This window comes from Trachypithecus francoisi, unplaced genomic scaffold (assembly GCF_009764315.1).
Source record: "Trachypithecus francoisi isolate TF-2019V2 unplaced genomic scaffold, Tfra_2.0 Lachesis_group10, whole genome shotgun sequence".
NCBI classification, from domain to species: Eukaryota; Metazoa; Chordata; class Mammalia; order Primates; family Cercopithecidae; genus Trachypithecus; species Trachypithecus francoisi.
The window spans coordinates 7821574-7838829 of NW_022681455.1; the positions used below are offsets into that span (position 1 = coordinate 7821574).

At 45.9% G+C, this 17256-nt stretch overlaps 2 protein-coding genes across 2 annotated transcripts in view; one reads left to right on the top strand and one right to left on the bottom strand.

Annotated features, from left to right (window-relative positions):
• Positions 1–7949, top strand: part of BMP6 (bone morphogenetic protein 6) — a 160194-nt gene extending 152245 nt beyond the window's left edge. The window contains exons 5-7 of the mRNA XM_033216151.1: positions 5396–5472; positions 6294–6404; positions 6496–7949. Of these exons, the coding sequence (XP_033072042.1) occupies positions 5396–5472; positions 6294–6404; positions 6496–6645 (338 nt within the window). The 3' untranslated portion in view covers positions 6646–7949. The remainder of the gene's footprint in view (positions 1–5395; positions 5473–6293; positions 6405–6495) is intronic.
• The window catches only part of TXNDC5 (thioredoxin domain containing 5), a 29298-nt gene continuing 19848 nt past the window's right edge, over positions 7807–17256 (bottom strand). Inside the window, exons 6-10 of the mRNA XM_033216152.1 lie at positions 15650–15736; positions 14847–14990; positions 12088–12170; positions 10537–10666; positions 7807–9480 (exon numbers count right to left, since the gene is read on the bottom strand). Coding sequence (XP_033072043.1) covers positions 9358–9480; positions 10537–10666; positions 12088–12170; positions 14847–14990; positions 15650–15736 — 567 coding nt within the window. The 3' untranslated portion in view covers positions 7807–9357. The remainder of the gene's footprint in view (positions 9481–10536; positions 10667–12087; positions 12171–14846; positions 14991–15649; positions 15737–17256) is intronic.

Below are 17256 nucleotides of genomic sequence, written 5' to 3' on the forward strand. Positions count from 1 at the left end.
GTTTTTTTGGTAACTAGCCCCCATCCTGAAGCTAATGAGGCCCTAGAGAGTGTGTGGGGCTCACCGTGTACAATCGGCCTCAGGAGCATAACAAAGACACGCAGGAAAGTCCAAGGGTTGTCAAAGCTTGGTGCCAGGAACTAGGGACAAAGACCAGATATATTTATTATTTTCACACTGCCCGTGTCTGCTTGACCTTGGAAAGAAAGTTGTTTGTAGAAATCTTTGCTTTTTACATGACCACATGGTGCCAAGATGGGCTTCATGGAGATTTTGGTCCCTAGCACAGAGAGGGTGTTTTGGAGGAAGCTTACTTCACAAGCAGAATGAGGTTGGATGGGGAAAATTTTAGACTCAGACTGTAAGTAGTGTGATCATGCAGTTTATCATCTAACCCAGGACACCTTTAAGAGCGCAGGATGTTAGGACCTTGGGGTCTTCAGGAGAACCCCCGCTGCACCCATCTGGCGGGAAAGGAAAGAGTGAATGGAAGACTGATGGAGGAGGGGGCGGGTAGTTAGGAGGGCCAGGCCTGGCAGTACCACACATCCCTTCTTCCCCACATTCATGGGCAGAATCCAGGCACATAGCCACACCTAACTGCAGTGGGAAATGTCGTCTGGCTGTGTGCTCAGGAGGTTGAGAGAGGATGTGGGTTGCTGATAAACACGTCGCAGCCGCCACATGGTTGTTCCTGGAATATGTGAAGCAGGCTGCTTCCTCCGGGCCTCCACATTGTCATTCCCACTCTAGGAAATTCTCTCACCCCAGATGGCCTCGTGCCTCACTCCGAGGCTCCTCCTTTGCTTAGAAGATACCTTAACAGAAAGACAAGGCCAGGTGAGGTGACTCACACCTCTAATCCCAGCTCTTTGGGAGGCTAAAGCAGGAAGATCACTTGAGCCCAGGAGTTCAGGACCAGCCTAGGCAACGTAGAGAAACACCATCTATACAAAGTATTTAAAGAATTGGCCGGGTGTGTGATGTACACCCAGCTACTCGGAAGGCTGAGGTGGGAGCATCACTTGAGCCTGGGAGGTGGAGGCTGCAGTGAGCCATGATCACACCACTGCACTCCAGCCTGGGCAACAGAGTGATACCCTGTCTCAAAAAATTTTTTTAAACCCACAAAAACAAAAAAAAATCCAGACAAGCTTGTCAACACTATGTGAGATAGCACACTGCCACTCTGCACTCTCTATGCCCTATTGAGTAATAACTTAGCTAGTCGGGATTTTTACTAGTCAGAATTTTCCAGAGAAACAATCAACAGGATATATAGATATATATATATATAGGAGGATATTTATTATGGGAATTGACTCAGGCAATTATTGAGGCCAAGAAGTCACATGAGCTGTTGTCTGCAAGCTGGAGAACGAGGAAAGTGGGTGGTGTAATTCAATCTGAGTCCAAAGGCTTGAGAACCAGGCAAGCCAATGGTGTTAAGTCCTAGTTGGAAGTCAAAGCCCTGAGTACTGGGGAGGGCTGCTGGTGTAAGTCCTGAAGTCCAAACCCCTGGAAACTGGGAGCTCTGATGTCCCAGGGCAAGAGAAGACAATGACCCAGCTCAGTCAAAGAGAATTTGCCCTTCCTCTGTCTTTTTGTTCTCCCTGGGCCCTCAACAGAGGAGATGATACCTGCCCGTGTTGGTGAGGGCAGGTCTACTTTACTCAGTCTACTGACTCAAATACTTATTTCTTCCAAAAGTACCTTCACAGACACACCCAAAAATAATGTCTTACCAGTTGCCAGGCTCAGTAGCTTACACCTGTAATCTCAGCACTTTGGAAGGCCAAGACAGGAGGCTTGCTTGAGGCCAGGAGTTCGAGACCAGCCTTGGCAACATAGTGAGTCCCCATCTCTACGTGACAAATTAGCTTGTTATGGCGGCCCATTCCTGTAGTCCCAGCTGCTTGGGAGGCTGAGTGGGAGGGTCACTTGAGCCCAGGAGGTCAAGTCTGCAGTGAGCCGTGATGGTGCCACTGTGCTCCAGCTTGGGTGATCTAGCAAAACCCTGTTGCAGAAGAAGATGTTTTATCAGCTATGTGGTCTTTCCATAGTCCAGTCAAGTTGATACGAAATTAACTATCACAGTGCTCTAGATTGCACGCAGTAGAAGCAGACTCTAATGAAAGAGAAAAATAACTCAAGGATACCAGGGAACTTACCCAATCAACAAAAAGGCTGGAGACTTAAATTCAGGAAATCAAGGCTCAGATCTAGTCATGGGACAATGTGCTTTGGATCCCACCAATGGGGTTATCACCCTAGATATTGGCTGCCATTCTACCCATTCTTGATTTCACCTTTGAGTCACTCCCTCAGGTTATATACTGCAGGGTGGAGACATTTGATTGGCTTTAATGAAGTCATGAGTCCATACTTCAGATGCTAGGGGACAAAGAGGGGAGCTATCTGTCATGGGAAATGGGGCTCTGAATCCCTCCTATCTAGGTATTCCCTCATGTGGGAAGTGTTCCTGAAAGCTGGGTAGCAAAAGCAGTAAATATCCATTACAGCTGGGTATGGAATTATTGATTGATGGCATCATTTTCATATTTAATTTTTTAATGTGCATTTTTGTTAAGTTTGCTATGCAATTTGTGTTTATTTGTAAATAATTTTTATCTCTGGGTTGCTTTTAAGATTTTATGTGTTTGATATAGTTTCACTAAATGTGGCTAGATAAGAATGCATCTGATCTACTTGGAACTCACAGGGCCTTTTCAACTTAAAGATGTTTGCCTTTCTTTAGTTCTAGAAAATTCCCAGTCATTATGTCTTCAAATACTGCTACTCCCCAATTACTGTCTTCAGAAATTCCTATTGGAAATATATCGGACTTTTCATTCTCTCTTCCATGTCTCTTTACAGAGAGAGAGTCATATGTTTTGGCCATTTGACTCTGTGGTATATTTGAAGAGATTTGAAGAGATTTCTTCAAATATACTGTGGGATTCTTTAATTCTGTCTTTAGTTGTGTGTAATTTGATGCTCATCTGTTTAATGTATAACTAATCTGTTAAGTAATCTGTTTAATCTGTTAATTAGACAACTAATGTTTAACCTGTTTAATTTGATTTTCAGTTATATCTAATCTGATTTCATTGTTATTTTCAATGATTATGGTTTTTATAAAGTTCTATTTGACTCTTTTTACATCTACCTGTTCTTTTTTCATGTTTTTTCCCTAGAATTTTGCTTTAGGTTTCTAGTCCTCCTTTTCTTCCTTCCATTATTTTAGGTATTCTTCCTTTTTTTCTCTAGTTTTTGTTTGTTTTTAGTTTTGTTATTGTTTTGGTATTCTTCCTTTAGAGCTTAGTTCAGATGACTCTTATCCACAGTCTCCGGGGTCCTCTGGGTCCTCCCTTGCATTGCAGCCTTACTCTTGCAAGACTTTGTGTGGTTGATTCATTTTTGTTCAGGGGTTCTTTTCAGTAGGAAGTTTCTGTCTCATGGTGATAAGTGGTTGATTGTGTTTTACTGAGAGTCCTTGTCCTGCATGGTGAAAATTTCCCTCCAGGGCTTCTCTGGGATCCTTGAAGTTACAGGCAGGGTGGTTCTATTGTGTAACATAGGCAGGTGGAGAGGATGAATCAATTTAGAATTATAAACCACCTAAAAATGTTGCCTGTCTCTTCTCCCAGTATAGGCCACTGGCCTGAGTTACTGTTTGTCCCTTTTCCTTAAAAAATCATGAAATCTGGTGGGGCACGGTGGCTCACACCTGTATTCTCAGCACTTTGGGAGGCTGAGATGAGCCGATCACTTAAGGTCAGTAGTTCAAGACCAGCCTGGCCAAGGTGTTGAAACCCCATCTCTACTAAAAATACAAAAAATTAGCTGGGCATGGTGGCTCACACCTGTAGTCCCAGCTACTCAGGAGACTGAGGTAGGAGAACTGCTTGAGCCCGAGAGGCAGAGGTTGCAGTGAGCGGAGATCGTGCCCTTGCACTTCAGTCTAGGTGACAGAGCAAGACTGTTTCAAAAAAAAAAAAAAAAAATTTGCATGTTCTCTCCTGCTTCAGAGCCAGGAAGACTGGGAGTTAGAAGTTAGAAAATCAAGTTCAAACAGGCTTTCAACAATTAGGTGACTTATTGGCTTATGTAGTTGAAAAGGGAAGGGATAGCCTGCAAATGACCTAGGCTCTTATACCCACTGACATCTTACATTAGATGACCTTTCTCTAAAGCCTTCTCCTTGCCTTTTATCCTTCCATCCTCTCTAGAACTCTCAAACACAACTCCAGATTGATTAATCCTTTAGAATCACAGCTCGAAATGTTGCTCTCCAGCTCAAAAGCCTGCAAAGGCTCACTTTGAGCTGCTGGTGGGAAGTCTGAAGCATTGTGGTTGGCAGCCTAGGCCATTCATTTCTCCAGCTTTATCTCATCGGACCGTGCTTGACACATCCTTAAATCCATTCCAGCAGAACTCCTCTCTCTTCCTCTCACTCCCACTCTGAACTGTCCCTTCTCTGAAGGGACATTCGTCTATGGCCCTTGCCTATGGGATATTTGCTATGGCCTTTGCCCGTAGCATCCATGTTCTGGTTTGTATTGGAGTTATTTGGTGTCTGTTTCGCACCACCCCTTTGTTCACTAAGTTCTTGGAGGAGGGAAACCATGTCTGACTTACCTTCTATTTGCCGTGGTGCCAGGCAGAAGGCATGTCACATAAGAATCACTCCAGTGGGTCTCAGTGAATCGGGGCCCTCCCAGTGCTCTTGCTGGTGAATGAGTTAAGCCAGGCTAGCGGTTCCTGTGCTGCACAGGGTGGGCATGTACACTTCAGCAGTCTCATGAGGAACCACTGGCTTAGTATTATTGCATTAGCACACAAGGGCTCAACCCTGGCAGTGAGGTGGGAGTACAGCCAGAGAGAGCATTGCCCCTGCATGGTGTCTCCCTCTCCCTCTTCTGGTTAGGCCCCACTCTATCATTACTCTTCCTTCAGGATACTCTCCTGGCCTGGCAGCTGTCTTTAAAACCCCTGTGCAGCTTCAAAATGGTCCCTGTTTGGACGGCAGCAGATCCTGCCTAGTACGATTGTCTGATCATGTGAATGTGACGCCTTCCCAGTCAGGCACCTCCGGGGTGTACCAGGCAAGTTGGCCCAGTTCTCCATAGGCCTTGCATGCAGCAGGGCTCACAACATACCTCTGTTGCTTAAAGGTGTTCAAGTCACCCTGTGCCCAGTACTGACCCCAGGGTAGACAAAACAGACTCCATAAGACATTCAAGCCAACAGTCAGGAACCTGATGTAGCTGTTGGGTGGCCACACTTGTGTCTAGGAGGCTGTCCTGAGCCCAGTACGGCGCCTGGCATGTGGCAGACTCTCTTTGAAGGAATTAATGAGTTGGTGGGTGTGTCTTTTGATCTCCTCCAACAGATTACAACAGCAGTGAATTGAAAACAGCTTGCAGGAAGCATGAGCTGTATGTGAGTTTCCAAGACCTGGGATGGCAGGTGAGTTCTCCAGACATGGAGGACAAAGGTCCTTTCTCAGCAGTTTACTCTCATCTGAATGGTGGCAGCCATCACCAAATACCCAGAGCTTGAAGGCTGAGCTGCTTCCTTCCATGGAAGTCCTGAGGAGCCCTCCCAAACGCTCAGGCTCCTGGAGTGAGGCAGAGGACGCTGAGTCTGTGGGGACCAAGCGCTCCAACACCTTCCTAGGGTGCCTGAGCTCTGTGATCCCTCAAAAATCAGTAGCCACATTTCCCAATACTCTTACCTCATCCTTTCAAAGCCCATAGGACATATATTTATTTGGGCATTTAAACGAATTTTAATTGAGACAGGGTTGGAAAAAAAATTAACTGATGGTGAACTTCTCCAATGGCTACAAACTGGCTCACCCAAACAATGCAGCAGCGCACACGTTTGCCCCATACCTGAGAGCCATCACTAGTTTGTAAGGAAGGCAGCAACTTTCATCATAGGTGGTGAGCAATAAAAGATAGCTTCCATATGCAAGTGGCACTACTTCCACAGGAGCACCGTGGGCTCCTGGAGGGGCTGTCTTGGGTCCAAGCACATATTGCTGGCAACCTACACGCTTCCAGGTAGCAGCTGAGGCCCTGTGGGCCTCTGCAAGGAGCGAGGGCTCTGGGGTCAGATCGACCAGGTTCACTTCCCAGCATTGCCAATCAAATTCCTAAGCCTTCCTGCATCTGTCTCCTTGCCTGTCCAATGTGAAAAATACCTTTTCACAGCATTCCTGAAAAGCACAAATAGTGTGAGAAGTGCATGCTAATCGTTTCTTGCTTCCTTTGCATGAAATCAAGGACTGGATCATTGCACCCAAGGGCTATGCTGCCAATTACTGTGATGGGGAATGCTCCTTCCCACTCAACGCACACATGAATGCGACCAACCACGCGATCGTGCAGACCTTGGTGAGCTTTTGGAGACTGTTTTCTAAGTGGGAGTAAGCTGAGACCAGGTGTCATTTCTAAGGTACCTTTCTCCCCTTCTGTTTTGGAACAGGTTCACCTGATGAACCCTGAGTATGTCCCCAAACCGTGCTGTGCGCCAACTAAACTAAATGCCATCTCGGTTCTTTACTTTGATGACAACTCCAATGTCATTCTGAAAAAATACAGGAATATGGTTGTAAGAGCTTGTGGATGCCACTAACTCGAAACCAGATGCTGGGGACACACAGTCTGCCTTGGATTCCTAGATTACATCTGCCTTAAAAACACAGCAGCACAGCTGGAGGTGGGACGAGGAGACTTGGAAACTCTCTCATGCCAGTGCCTTATTACCCAAGAAGATTTTAAAGGACCTCATTAATAATTTGCTCACTTGGTAAATGACGTGAGTAGTTGTTGGTCTGTAGCAAGCTGAGTTTGGATGTCTGTAAAGTCTGGTAACTGCAGAAACAACCGTGAAGCTCTTCCTCCCCTCCTCCCCCAAAAACCCACCAAAATTAGTTTTAGCTGTAGATCAAGCTATTTGGGGTGTTAGTAAATAGGGAAAATAATCTCAAAGGAGTTAAATGTATTCTTGGTTAAAGTATCAGCTGGTTCAGTACTGTCTATCAAAGGTAGATTTTACAGAGAACAGAAATTGGGGAAGTTGGGGGAAGGCCTCTGTTCAGATTTCATTCCCAGGAAGTTCCATTTCATACATGACCCACAGCCCAGGCCACAGCCAGGGCTCCATGGGGCGCCTTTGTCTCAGTCATTGCTGTTATATGTTCATGCTGGAGTTTTGTTGGTGTGAATATATACTTATTTCTGCCAAAACATACCATTTCTACACCGCAATCCTCCATTTGCTATACTCTTTGCTAGTACCAAAAGTAGACTGATCACACTCCGAGGTGAGGCTGCAAGGGGTGTGTAACACGTGAAGGCCATGCTGCACGTCTTCTTTATCAGAACGGTTCTTTGACCAGCACATTAACTTCTGGACTGCCGGCTCTAATATCTATTTCAGTAAAGCGGTTCTCTGCCTGTTTACTATACAGCATACCATGCCACAGGTTAGAACCGACAAAGAAAATAAAATGAGGGTGCCCAGCTTATAATAGCGATAGGGGGATAAGAGTGCTGTTTATGAACTGAAATCATGATTTCCTTTGTAGAAAGTGAGGCTCAGATCAAATTTTAGAATATTTTCTAAATGTCTTTTTCACAATCATGTACTGGGAAGGCAATTTCATACTAAACTGATTAAATAATACATTTATAATCTACAACCGTTTGCACTTACAGCTTTTTTTGTAAATATAAACTATAATTTATTGTCTATTTTATATGTTTTGCTGTAACATTGAAGGAAAGACCAGACTTTTTTTAAAAAAGAGTTTATTTAGAAAGTATCATAGTGTAAACAAACAAATTGTACCACTTTGATTTTCTTGGAATACAGGACTCGTGATGCAAAGCTGAAGCCACTCGACAGTTGTGCTTCTCTAGGAGGTTGGGTTTTTTAAAAAAAGAATTATCTGTGAACCACACATGATTAATAAAGATTTCCTTTAAGGCAGAGGTTGGTTGAGATGCTGCTGTGATCTTCTGCCTCAGACAGTATACGTGGTCTTGTTTCTAAGATTCCTACCACCAGTTACTTTGGGCCAAGTATCCACATCCCCTTGCGTGTGGGAGGTGGGTGAAGGGTGTTGGACGCAAAGTGGTGATTATGGAAAGTAGCTCGATGGTACAAGGACAAACACCTGTCTTAGGGCTTAGTCCTGTAAGTGCTTATTCCCGAAGGAGACAGTAAAAGCATTTAATCATAAGGGTAGCATGAGTTAGAGGACACTGGCCTCAACAGCTGCCACAGCCGTGCACACCAGGGCCAGAGCAGTCCCGTTGACCTCTGTCTTTGGTCTTGAGCTCAAATGCATCCCATTCTTCATACATTAGAAGGTCGACCTCCTTGAAGCAGACCAAGTATAGCAAGCCTCTAAAAGGACTACTGAGGAACAGAATCCGAAACTCTAGTTAGGAGCCTCCCTGGACACCCAGGCCTGGGAAAGCCCGTCTGGTCTTGTCGCCCCAGGTGACAAATACAACTCCTTGTGGAATTTTCCATGCCTACCCTTTCTAAGGAAGACATCCAATCGTACAGTTCATGTGGACTCTGGCTTCGTGTTAACATGATGAACTAAAGAAACGTTTCACCCCATGAGAAACAGAAGGATCACTGAACAGTAACTGATTTGACAAGTATGGACACGTAAAGTTATGGCATCAGCATTCTCTTACTCAGGCACAGTCAGAAGTAACGCTGCTTTCATTATGGCTAACCTCTCACACTGAGAGAAGTATTCACAGAAACAGAAGCTCCAGCAGTGGCCATGAAGGTATCTTCCAGAGGTGTGGGGTTTTGCATTTAAATCTGCTCCATGCTACAGACCAACCACAGGTACTGAGTCAACTGTGACCTTCAGCTCGGAGGAACGGCAATACTGCCACAAGGCCACCTTTCCAGAATTCGTGGGCAGTTAAACTATGCTTTGGATGTGCTTTCTTTCACCAAAATCACTCAACTCAGGAGCCAACAATAGTCCAGCAATTTGATTTCCCTCAACTCTATTTCAGTCTCAAAGGAAACCATTTAAATTTCACCAAGAGAAGGTCAAAGGGGATATATCGCCACTGAAAATATTTAGTTTACACGGTGACCATGAGTTACACATTTACTTGGAGAAACTTAAGAATCTGTAGTGTGTGTTGGCTTGGAACACACACACACACACACAAAGAAGATACCACACGCTTAGTATGTTCTGCTTTCTGAACAGCCACCACTGGGAACCCAGTGGCCTCTGTGGGACTGAACTCCTAAATGCGGGGTGCAGGAGCCGGGCAGGAGAGGTGACTTCCAACTGCATTTCTAGAGTTCGTCTTTCGCTTGGCCCAGGACAAAGCGGTGTAACGAGTCAAGGTCTCTGCCTCCACTGTGCTCGCTGACTTTCTTCCCTCCTCGGAAAAGCAACAATGTCGGGTAGCCTCGTACCTTAAACCAAAAAAGAAAAAAGTTTGCAAACCAGCGGTCCAGATCACATACAAACTGCTTCCTAAATAAAACCAGATACAGTCCTACTGTTGTGGCTGGAAAATTCTGTAGCTAATTTTTAAAGGTATATACTCCATTAAAAGAGGAGCAGACTTTAGAAAGCAAAGCCGTGGGGCACTTCTGAATTCAAAATGACATCATTAAAGGTCAGCATCAAAGGAACGATTTTACCCTAAAGTAGACCCTTTCAGTCTTTACTGTGCCCACAATCACCTGCGGATCTGGTGAAGATGCAGATTTGGATTCAGCAGGCCTGGGAGTCTGCATGTCCAACGACCTCCCTTGCGATGCCCTGGTGGTCTGCAGACCAGACCATGAGAGCAAGATCCTCTTGAGGATATATTTTTCAGTTGCAACTCGTTTCTAAGAATTTTAGGGCACAAGAAACAACTGGTATCTTTTAATGATAAGGAAACTATGTCTGGGTTACGTCTATTCTCCATCTAAAAGGCTCCAAGAGTGTCTGAATAACACAAAAGGAGAAATAAAAATGACAAATCTTCCAGGCCATCAGATTGTGCTAACAGCTTGGGATGAAGGCAGTAGTCAACCCCAGGACCGACTTGCTGGCATGGCCCTTTCAGAAAGGAGGGTATGTTGAAATGATTCTGAGATTCAGCCCCTGCATTTTAGAATGCTGGCTTATGTGTGAAAAATGAGCGACTCGGGTATTGATGGCGAAGGCTACAGACCCCTGGTCAATCATCAAGAGTAGTGGTGTGGGAAGCCCCCCATTCTATGGTGTGGGTCTGTTACTTCATGGCCTTATACTCAAGACAGCAAGGCCTGAAAGCCTGCACTGAAACATGGATACTAACTAAAAAGCGGGCGGAGAAGAATGCCTTTCCTTGGAGAGAGGATCTCTTTTGCTTCTCAAAACAACTCAAAGGGACATAAAAGCCACATTGTTGAGAAGATGAGGGCAGAGTGAGTGATCGTGGTTGAGGCACAGTTCCCTCGGGATCTGCTCCCATAAGCATCCATCCGAGCACCCACCGAGTACTTGCTGCAAATGCTCCGTTCAGCAGTGCAGTCTACTTCAGCGATCTTGACCCCCGCCAGGCCAGGGAATTCCTTTCTAGAGAGTTCCTCCCAAGTAGGAGCCAGATTCTTACAATGACCACACCTAGGAAGAGAAAAAGGACAGCTTGTTGAAATCCTGGGTCGAGATCATTCACCTACACTTTGCTGCCAAGACAAGCCCTGTTTCTCCTGTATGGGACAGACAACAATTGCCTAGAAATTTGTAAAATACCAAATGCTCCCGCTGGGCGCACATTCACTCTTCTTCCTCCTCCCATCCCAAACGAAGAACCCAAAAGTTGATCCAAGGTAGACTTTCAGACAACGTGACAGAAGCAAGCCAGTCTGAAAGCAAGTGGAGATTCTGAGACCATTCCCATGCCATGGTCAACTGCACTAACTGGTTTATGAAAGCACCAGGAGCAGAGGAACAGGGAAGACAGCAGATGCCACACAATTTCTAAAAAAGTCACTTGAGTGCCAAAGACATTTTAGATTTGATCGCTTGGGGTCTCAGAATTTCAAAAACATTTTAAGGCCTCCTTGGTACTTCAGCCATCTGGGGTGAGCATCAAGGCCATGACTAAGTTTGGTTCAAACCCTCCCTTCTACCTGACTCTGTTCCCTGGTCTCTTCTGACCCCCTCCTGCCATATGGATGGCTCCCCTTCAGCCAAAGGGGATCCTCTTTCTTGATACTTGATCTATGGAGCTTTAGGCTTTTACAAGTTGAAAATGATTTGAAAGGCATCGCTACAGTTCGTTTGAGTGCTGTGCTTATTAACTTTTTACCCCATGGTTAGTTTCTCAGGAATATGTGGAGCGTAACAAAAAGAAAAGTGGCACCTTTATCATGTTTAAAGAATTTAATGTTGTCCTAAACACTCTGCTTTTCCAAATGGATTGTTTTATTTGTGAAGACAAAAAGTTACTCCCATTTTTCAGCTGAGGGAACTGGGGTTCAAAGGAGTTAAAGGACATTCATGGTAAGTCTTAGAACCAAGGTTGTCTGGATCTCACACTATCTGCAATCCACTTCTGCTCTGGTCTCCGAGACCATGTGGCAGGCACGCAGGTTCAGGAAACTATGTAGCATACTGCATGGCTCTAACAGACTCTACTGGATTTCTCTACAAAAGAAATCTGACTACTTAAAAGAACCGAGGAGCAAAACTACATCATGACACTCATTGTTTCGCCAAAAAAAAAAAAAAAGGCCATCTATTTGGAAAAGTGCAGATACCACAAAACTGAATATGGCCATCATAATTTGCCTCAATTTTTATGTTTTCTCCAAAGTTGATAGAACTTTACATTAGCCTCATTCTCCATATATAATTAAAGCCACTGAAGTTTAACATATTTGAATATAGGAGCATAATAACAGTTCCTTATTTCCTACAACATGACCTACATGTAAATGCAACACGTGCCCACCATTGAGTCTGGAGGGGTGGCAGATGAGCTGGAAAACATGATGTGACTTAGTACACATGTATAAAGTAGTTTCTAATCAGCCACTTACCATGGAGCATAAAACTTGATGAAGGTTATTCCTTCTGCAATGGTGTCATCGAAGTTATTTTCAGTGAGTGCCAACACGGTGCCCTTCAAGGGAGGGAAAAGCCACAGTTCAAGTACATCCCTTAAAGTTAAGCAGGGCCATGCTTTGGGACTGCGGATACACGAATCAGTAATTTTTTAAAAATGCCGTTATGCAGGCTCCAAAGTCACAAAGAAATACCTACACAATCTGCATTTCATAGGCTATATACAAAGGGAGGCTGGCAGCCTCTGAAGGGCAGAGAGATCAATACAAGTCCCTGGGTCCCAAGGCTGGGAGATGCGGTGAGGAGGTGGCTGGACACTGTACGGGGGTGGTGGGGGCAGGGGCTGTCTTTTGGGGATGAGGCAGGTTGAAAACTCCCAGGCCACTGTTCTGACCACGCTCCAGGGCTCTGTGGTGTGGACTAGGCAGCCCTGGGTGTCCGACGCTTGAGTCTGCACCTCTAGGCTTGGAGTCTCTAGGATACCCACTGAAGTCCGATCCTCAGCTGCTTTTCTCACTGGCCACCCTGTTCTCCTAGCACCCTTTTTGACATCCTCTCTACGCAACAGAAAGAACCGAGTTACAATAGCACAGGCAATGATATGTGTTTTATATTGAACATACAAATGGAAAGCAGCCTGTTCTAAGTCAATGTGAAAAATGCTGATGGAAGCTCTGGCTGGAGAATTTAAGGGACAGGTGCCACATGGTAGTCTGCTTTAAAGCCATTCTCCCTTGACAGTTCTTTACAGAATGACGTCTGTGTGTTTCTCCAAAAATGGATCTGCGACTCTCTCTGGAGAGCAGGAATGGGATGATTTATCATGTGGCTGAATGTACCAGGGCTGCTCCATGTGAGTCTGGCATGGAGTAACATATGTCAGTGGCGGAGGCCGAGCGGGGCCATTGTGGAACACTTCCATCTTTATGCCCAGAAACATGACGCCGCACGCACTGAAAAGACCCACCTCATGGTGGAAAACTGTATTATAAATAGAAACGGTGCTGGGATGAAAACATCCATGGTATATAATTACACTCAATTTGGGATGACCTTTGTAACCACCATGACACATATACTCCTCTAACATATGTGGTCCTAACAACTACAAAACCAGCTGCTTACTTCTTCAACCAAAACATCAACTGTTAAACAACGCTCAGGCCATCCCTGACCTACAAGAGTCCAACTAGGGATGGGGCTGTGGGGCTGAGGAGGCCCTGTATGGCCCCACCCAGTGAGAAGGGGGTTGGTGGCTCCACTGGTTTTTTAAATCCCATCTCCTGGCCTTCAGGCGTGGCTTCTACCTGAAGAGGATGACAAGGGCACTCTCATCCAGTGCAGACCTCCTGCTGTAGCCCCAGGCTCATGGATGGAACTGCCACTGAACACTGCCACCTACGCAGCTGACAGCCGTGAAGATCAACACCTTGAAAACCAAGCTCATCCCTTTTCCTCGAGCTCTGGCCCTGCCCCTGTGCTAGGTACTGTCCTCCACCAGATATGCAGGAAGCAGACTCGCCTCTGACCCTCCCTCCCTCCCTCTCCTCCCCGCTGCCCAGCAGGCTGGACTCCTTAAACTGGCTTTCTCCTCCTCACCATCCCACAGTCACAGCCGCAGCATGAGACGCGTCATCTTTAATGGCCTAATAGAGCAGCTTCCCACCTCCAGCACGTGTGCATACCAGTCATCTTCCTACAACTCCACTCTGCACAGAACTTCCGTGGGCTCCCTGTGAATATGGGATACAGTTCGTAATCCTTGGCCAGCTGCCCACATCCTCTCAACTCCAGCTCCCATCTCTCTCTCTCTCTCAGGGATCCTACACCACACCCCGACCTGTCTCCCACTGTGTTCCCCCAGCCCCAGCTCTGGCCCTGCGGAAACGCCGGCCGATCTCTGCTGGTGCGGTGCCTCAGCGACAGCCCTGCCCAGCCTATCTGTCCAGCACAGATCCCATCAGTCAGCTCCTTAGGGACACTTCCTGCCCATTTGCCCCCACTTCTCTCTAGCAACCAGCCCTGCACACATGCCTGGCCCAGCCCCCTGCCATGGGCTTGTGTGTCTTCTCACCGTTTGCCTCGGAGACCTGTATGCTTCAGAGGCAGGAAACCGACTTAGCTTTATTTCCTGGTGGCCTAGAATAGTGCCTGTGATATCACAAGGGCTTGATAAAGCAGAACAAACGAATCGAAAACCTCCTGCTATCTGAGGGGAGGAAGGAAACCCCTCCGTGTGTCAGGACTGCCTAAGCAGGTTACATCTACAGTCCTAGCCTGATCCCTGTGGACGCCCTCTTGGTTACAGGTCTTCTAGGGCCTTCACAACAGAGGTGAAAGGAAATGCCCGGGACAAGGTCAGGAATAGAATCAGGGCCCCAGGGCCAGCAGCCAAGATTTCACAGCAGAAACCGGCCGAGCATAGTCATCCTTTAAAACGAAGAGGAAAGGAAGGATTCTCTAGAGATTTTTGACACCAAATATTGTCTTGGGATTTGTCTCACATCCATTTCATGTTTTTAAAAGGGAAGCTTTTGTTTACATTTACCCCTGGAAGCATGCAAAAGTCGATGAAAAATACGTGTTGAAAACGCAGCTATAGCCAACCATCAGAATGACTCTGTCCCCAAACTGTCATTTTGTCCAAAGCATTTGAGAAGGCCCTCTGAGGGTGGGTAGGTGGGGGGCCGGGGGCCATGGGCCTGCATGGATCCCGACCCCAGCAGGCACCCACCTTGTCAGCCTCGGGCTCGGCTGCCAGCACCGGGGCCTCTGAGGGCTTGACGGTCTCCGTGGCTCCGGTCTCTGTGCGCTGCAGCTGCAACTCCACGTACTCCCTCAGTGACTCCAAATCCCGCTTTCCCTTGTACTGATCCACCTGTCCGAGACACGGGCACACTGCTGAGTGAGTCCACTTAGGTGTTCTGAATCACTTAAGCCTTCCTCCAACCCCTGCTTGCCCAGGTCGGATCTCCCAGATGTCTTAGCTGTGGTGCTAAGTCTGCATGTTCGTATTTAGATGGGAATGTAGAGAGGATAAGTGAATGCTTCGGCTTTGGTGACAGAACTATACAGGCCCCTCTTCCCTCCGTGGGGTTATACATCATGGAAGTCTGGGGTGGAGGCCTGCCAGCGAGCTGTTGTGCTGATGGGGAACTCCGAGCCGCTGACCATCGGCCAGGGAAGGAGGGAGAGAGGCAGAACCGGACCAAGTGCAAGCCTTAGCTCTGTCCAAAGGCCTGAAGGTTTGTATTCATGACCAGAGCACAGTCAACCCTATGACTGTAAGATCTGGGTTATTCTAGTGATAACTTGGGCCACTGAAATGTTTCAAGGTAGTATAACAAATGAATTTATCTCCACAACCCAAATCTTATCAATTAAGAGAAAGACATTTGTTCCATTACACATATTTCTCCAAACCAGTGCCCTAACAATCAAGACTGGCAATTCACTGTACCCATTAAACCACTCAGTAGCTCAGCCTGATGGGGTTAAGAGATGAAGAACTCTCAATACCAAGAAGGGCAGACGTACCTTTTTCCCATCTCGGAACCAGAGAAGAGTGGGATAGCCACGAACCTGGTTTCCGGAGCAGAGTTCATAGTGCTGTGTACAATCAACCTGAGAATAAAGGCAGATCAACTTCCCAGTCAGTTTCTTCATGGACCTTCTTGCTAATGGGACTACTGGATGCTTTGTACTTTACAAATATTCTTTTCAAAATCCAGATTCTGTAGCAACTCTGCCAGCAAGGTGCAGTTTTTGAAGAGAATGTTCCTAAAAGCTACGCTAAAACATACCTGAGCTAAAGGGAGTAAGGGAAAGATTTACTTTAGAGGTAAGATTTATTGTACTAATAGCTCAGTTAAACATGCCAATTTTTAGGAAGCAACACTTTAACTCAAGCAAGTAAAGTCAGCACCTGGTAGCTGGAGTCAGGGCCCTGGCTTGACATTTGGTGGTGGTGGTGGTGCTGGTGGGAGGGGTTAGCCTGGCTGTTGGTGTCTGGGACCCAGACCAGTTCACATGCCAGCTTAGAATTTCCTCTCATGCTCAGGCTTAGAGGGTTTTAAAATCAAGAGGGAGCAAGAAGTGAATTTTAAATAGGAGTAGTTGGTATATAATAAAGGTAAGACTGAAAAGATGTCAAGATTATAATCCATCCTTAATTCTATAAACTGAATTTACCAACAAGCACAGCTCTTCAAGCTTTTTATTTCATTTCAATCTCAAAAAGATTCTGCTTGCCCAACATTTTCATGAAACATCTTGTTCTAAGTCACTGCTTTCTTTTTTATTTTCTACCAGCACGAAAATAGGCAGGACTAAGTTGTTTTTCACTATGTCAGCAAACGGGGGTAAAAATACTATTTCAACACCTAACACTCATCAGAGAGCAGCTAAGGTGCAGAACTGAAGTACAGCAGGCCTCAGCCCAAGGTCGGCACAGGACATTTTTAAGGGTCCGGTGTAACCCAGCCACATGTGCCAGGGATGAAGGGCTTCAGCATGGTCACCTAGGCTTGTGTCTGCTAGGATCCTCTATGGACATAAACCTAAAAGAATCTCCCATAACATTTCATACAATAATTAAGGATACAAGGAATGGGGCAAGACAGTAGACAAGATTATTTTATAATTACTTCCCCGCAATGTTCAATAAATATAAACTGATAATCATAACATGTATAATTAGTATATATTATCATAAGCGTTTAAGAGGCAACAGTGAAAAATCCATTTAACTGACAACAAAAGTGATTACAACTTACTAAGCATCCGCCCCGTGCTGAGCATCACACTAAGCAGTGTACTTTCACCTGCCCAGACACCACACAGTAGATCTTAGCTCAGTTTTGCAAAGGGGGAGACCAAGGCGTGGAGAGGTTTTGCCCAAAGTCAGCCAGCCAGGTCTACCCAATCCCCAGGTTTACACTTTTGACCATCTCACCATCCCAAGTAGATCATCCTGTTAACCATCATCCAGTCCTAGACGTGCAGCGTTACTTTTGTATACAAATCAGCCCCGTGGTAAGGTAGAAAAACGAGATTTTTAAGAAAGGAAATCTATGCATGGTGTCTGGTGGGTGCTGGAAAGTGGACAAGAATAAAAGTGATGTCCCTGGAGCTACACTGGATAT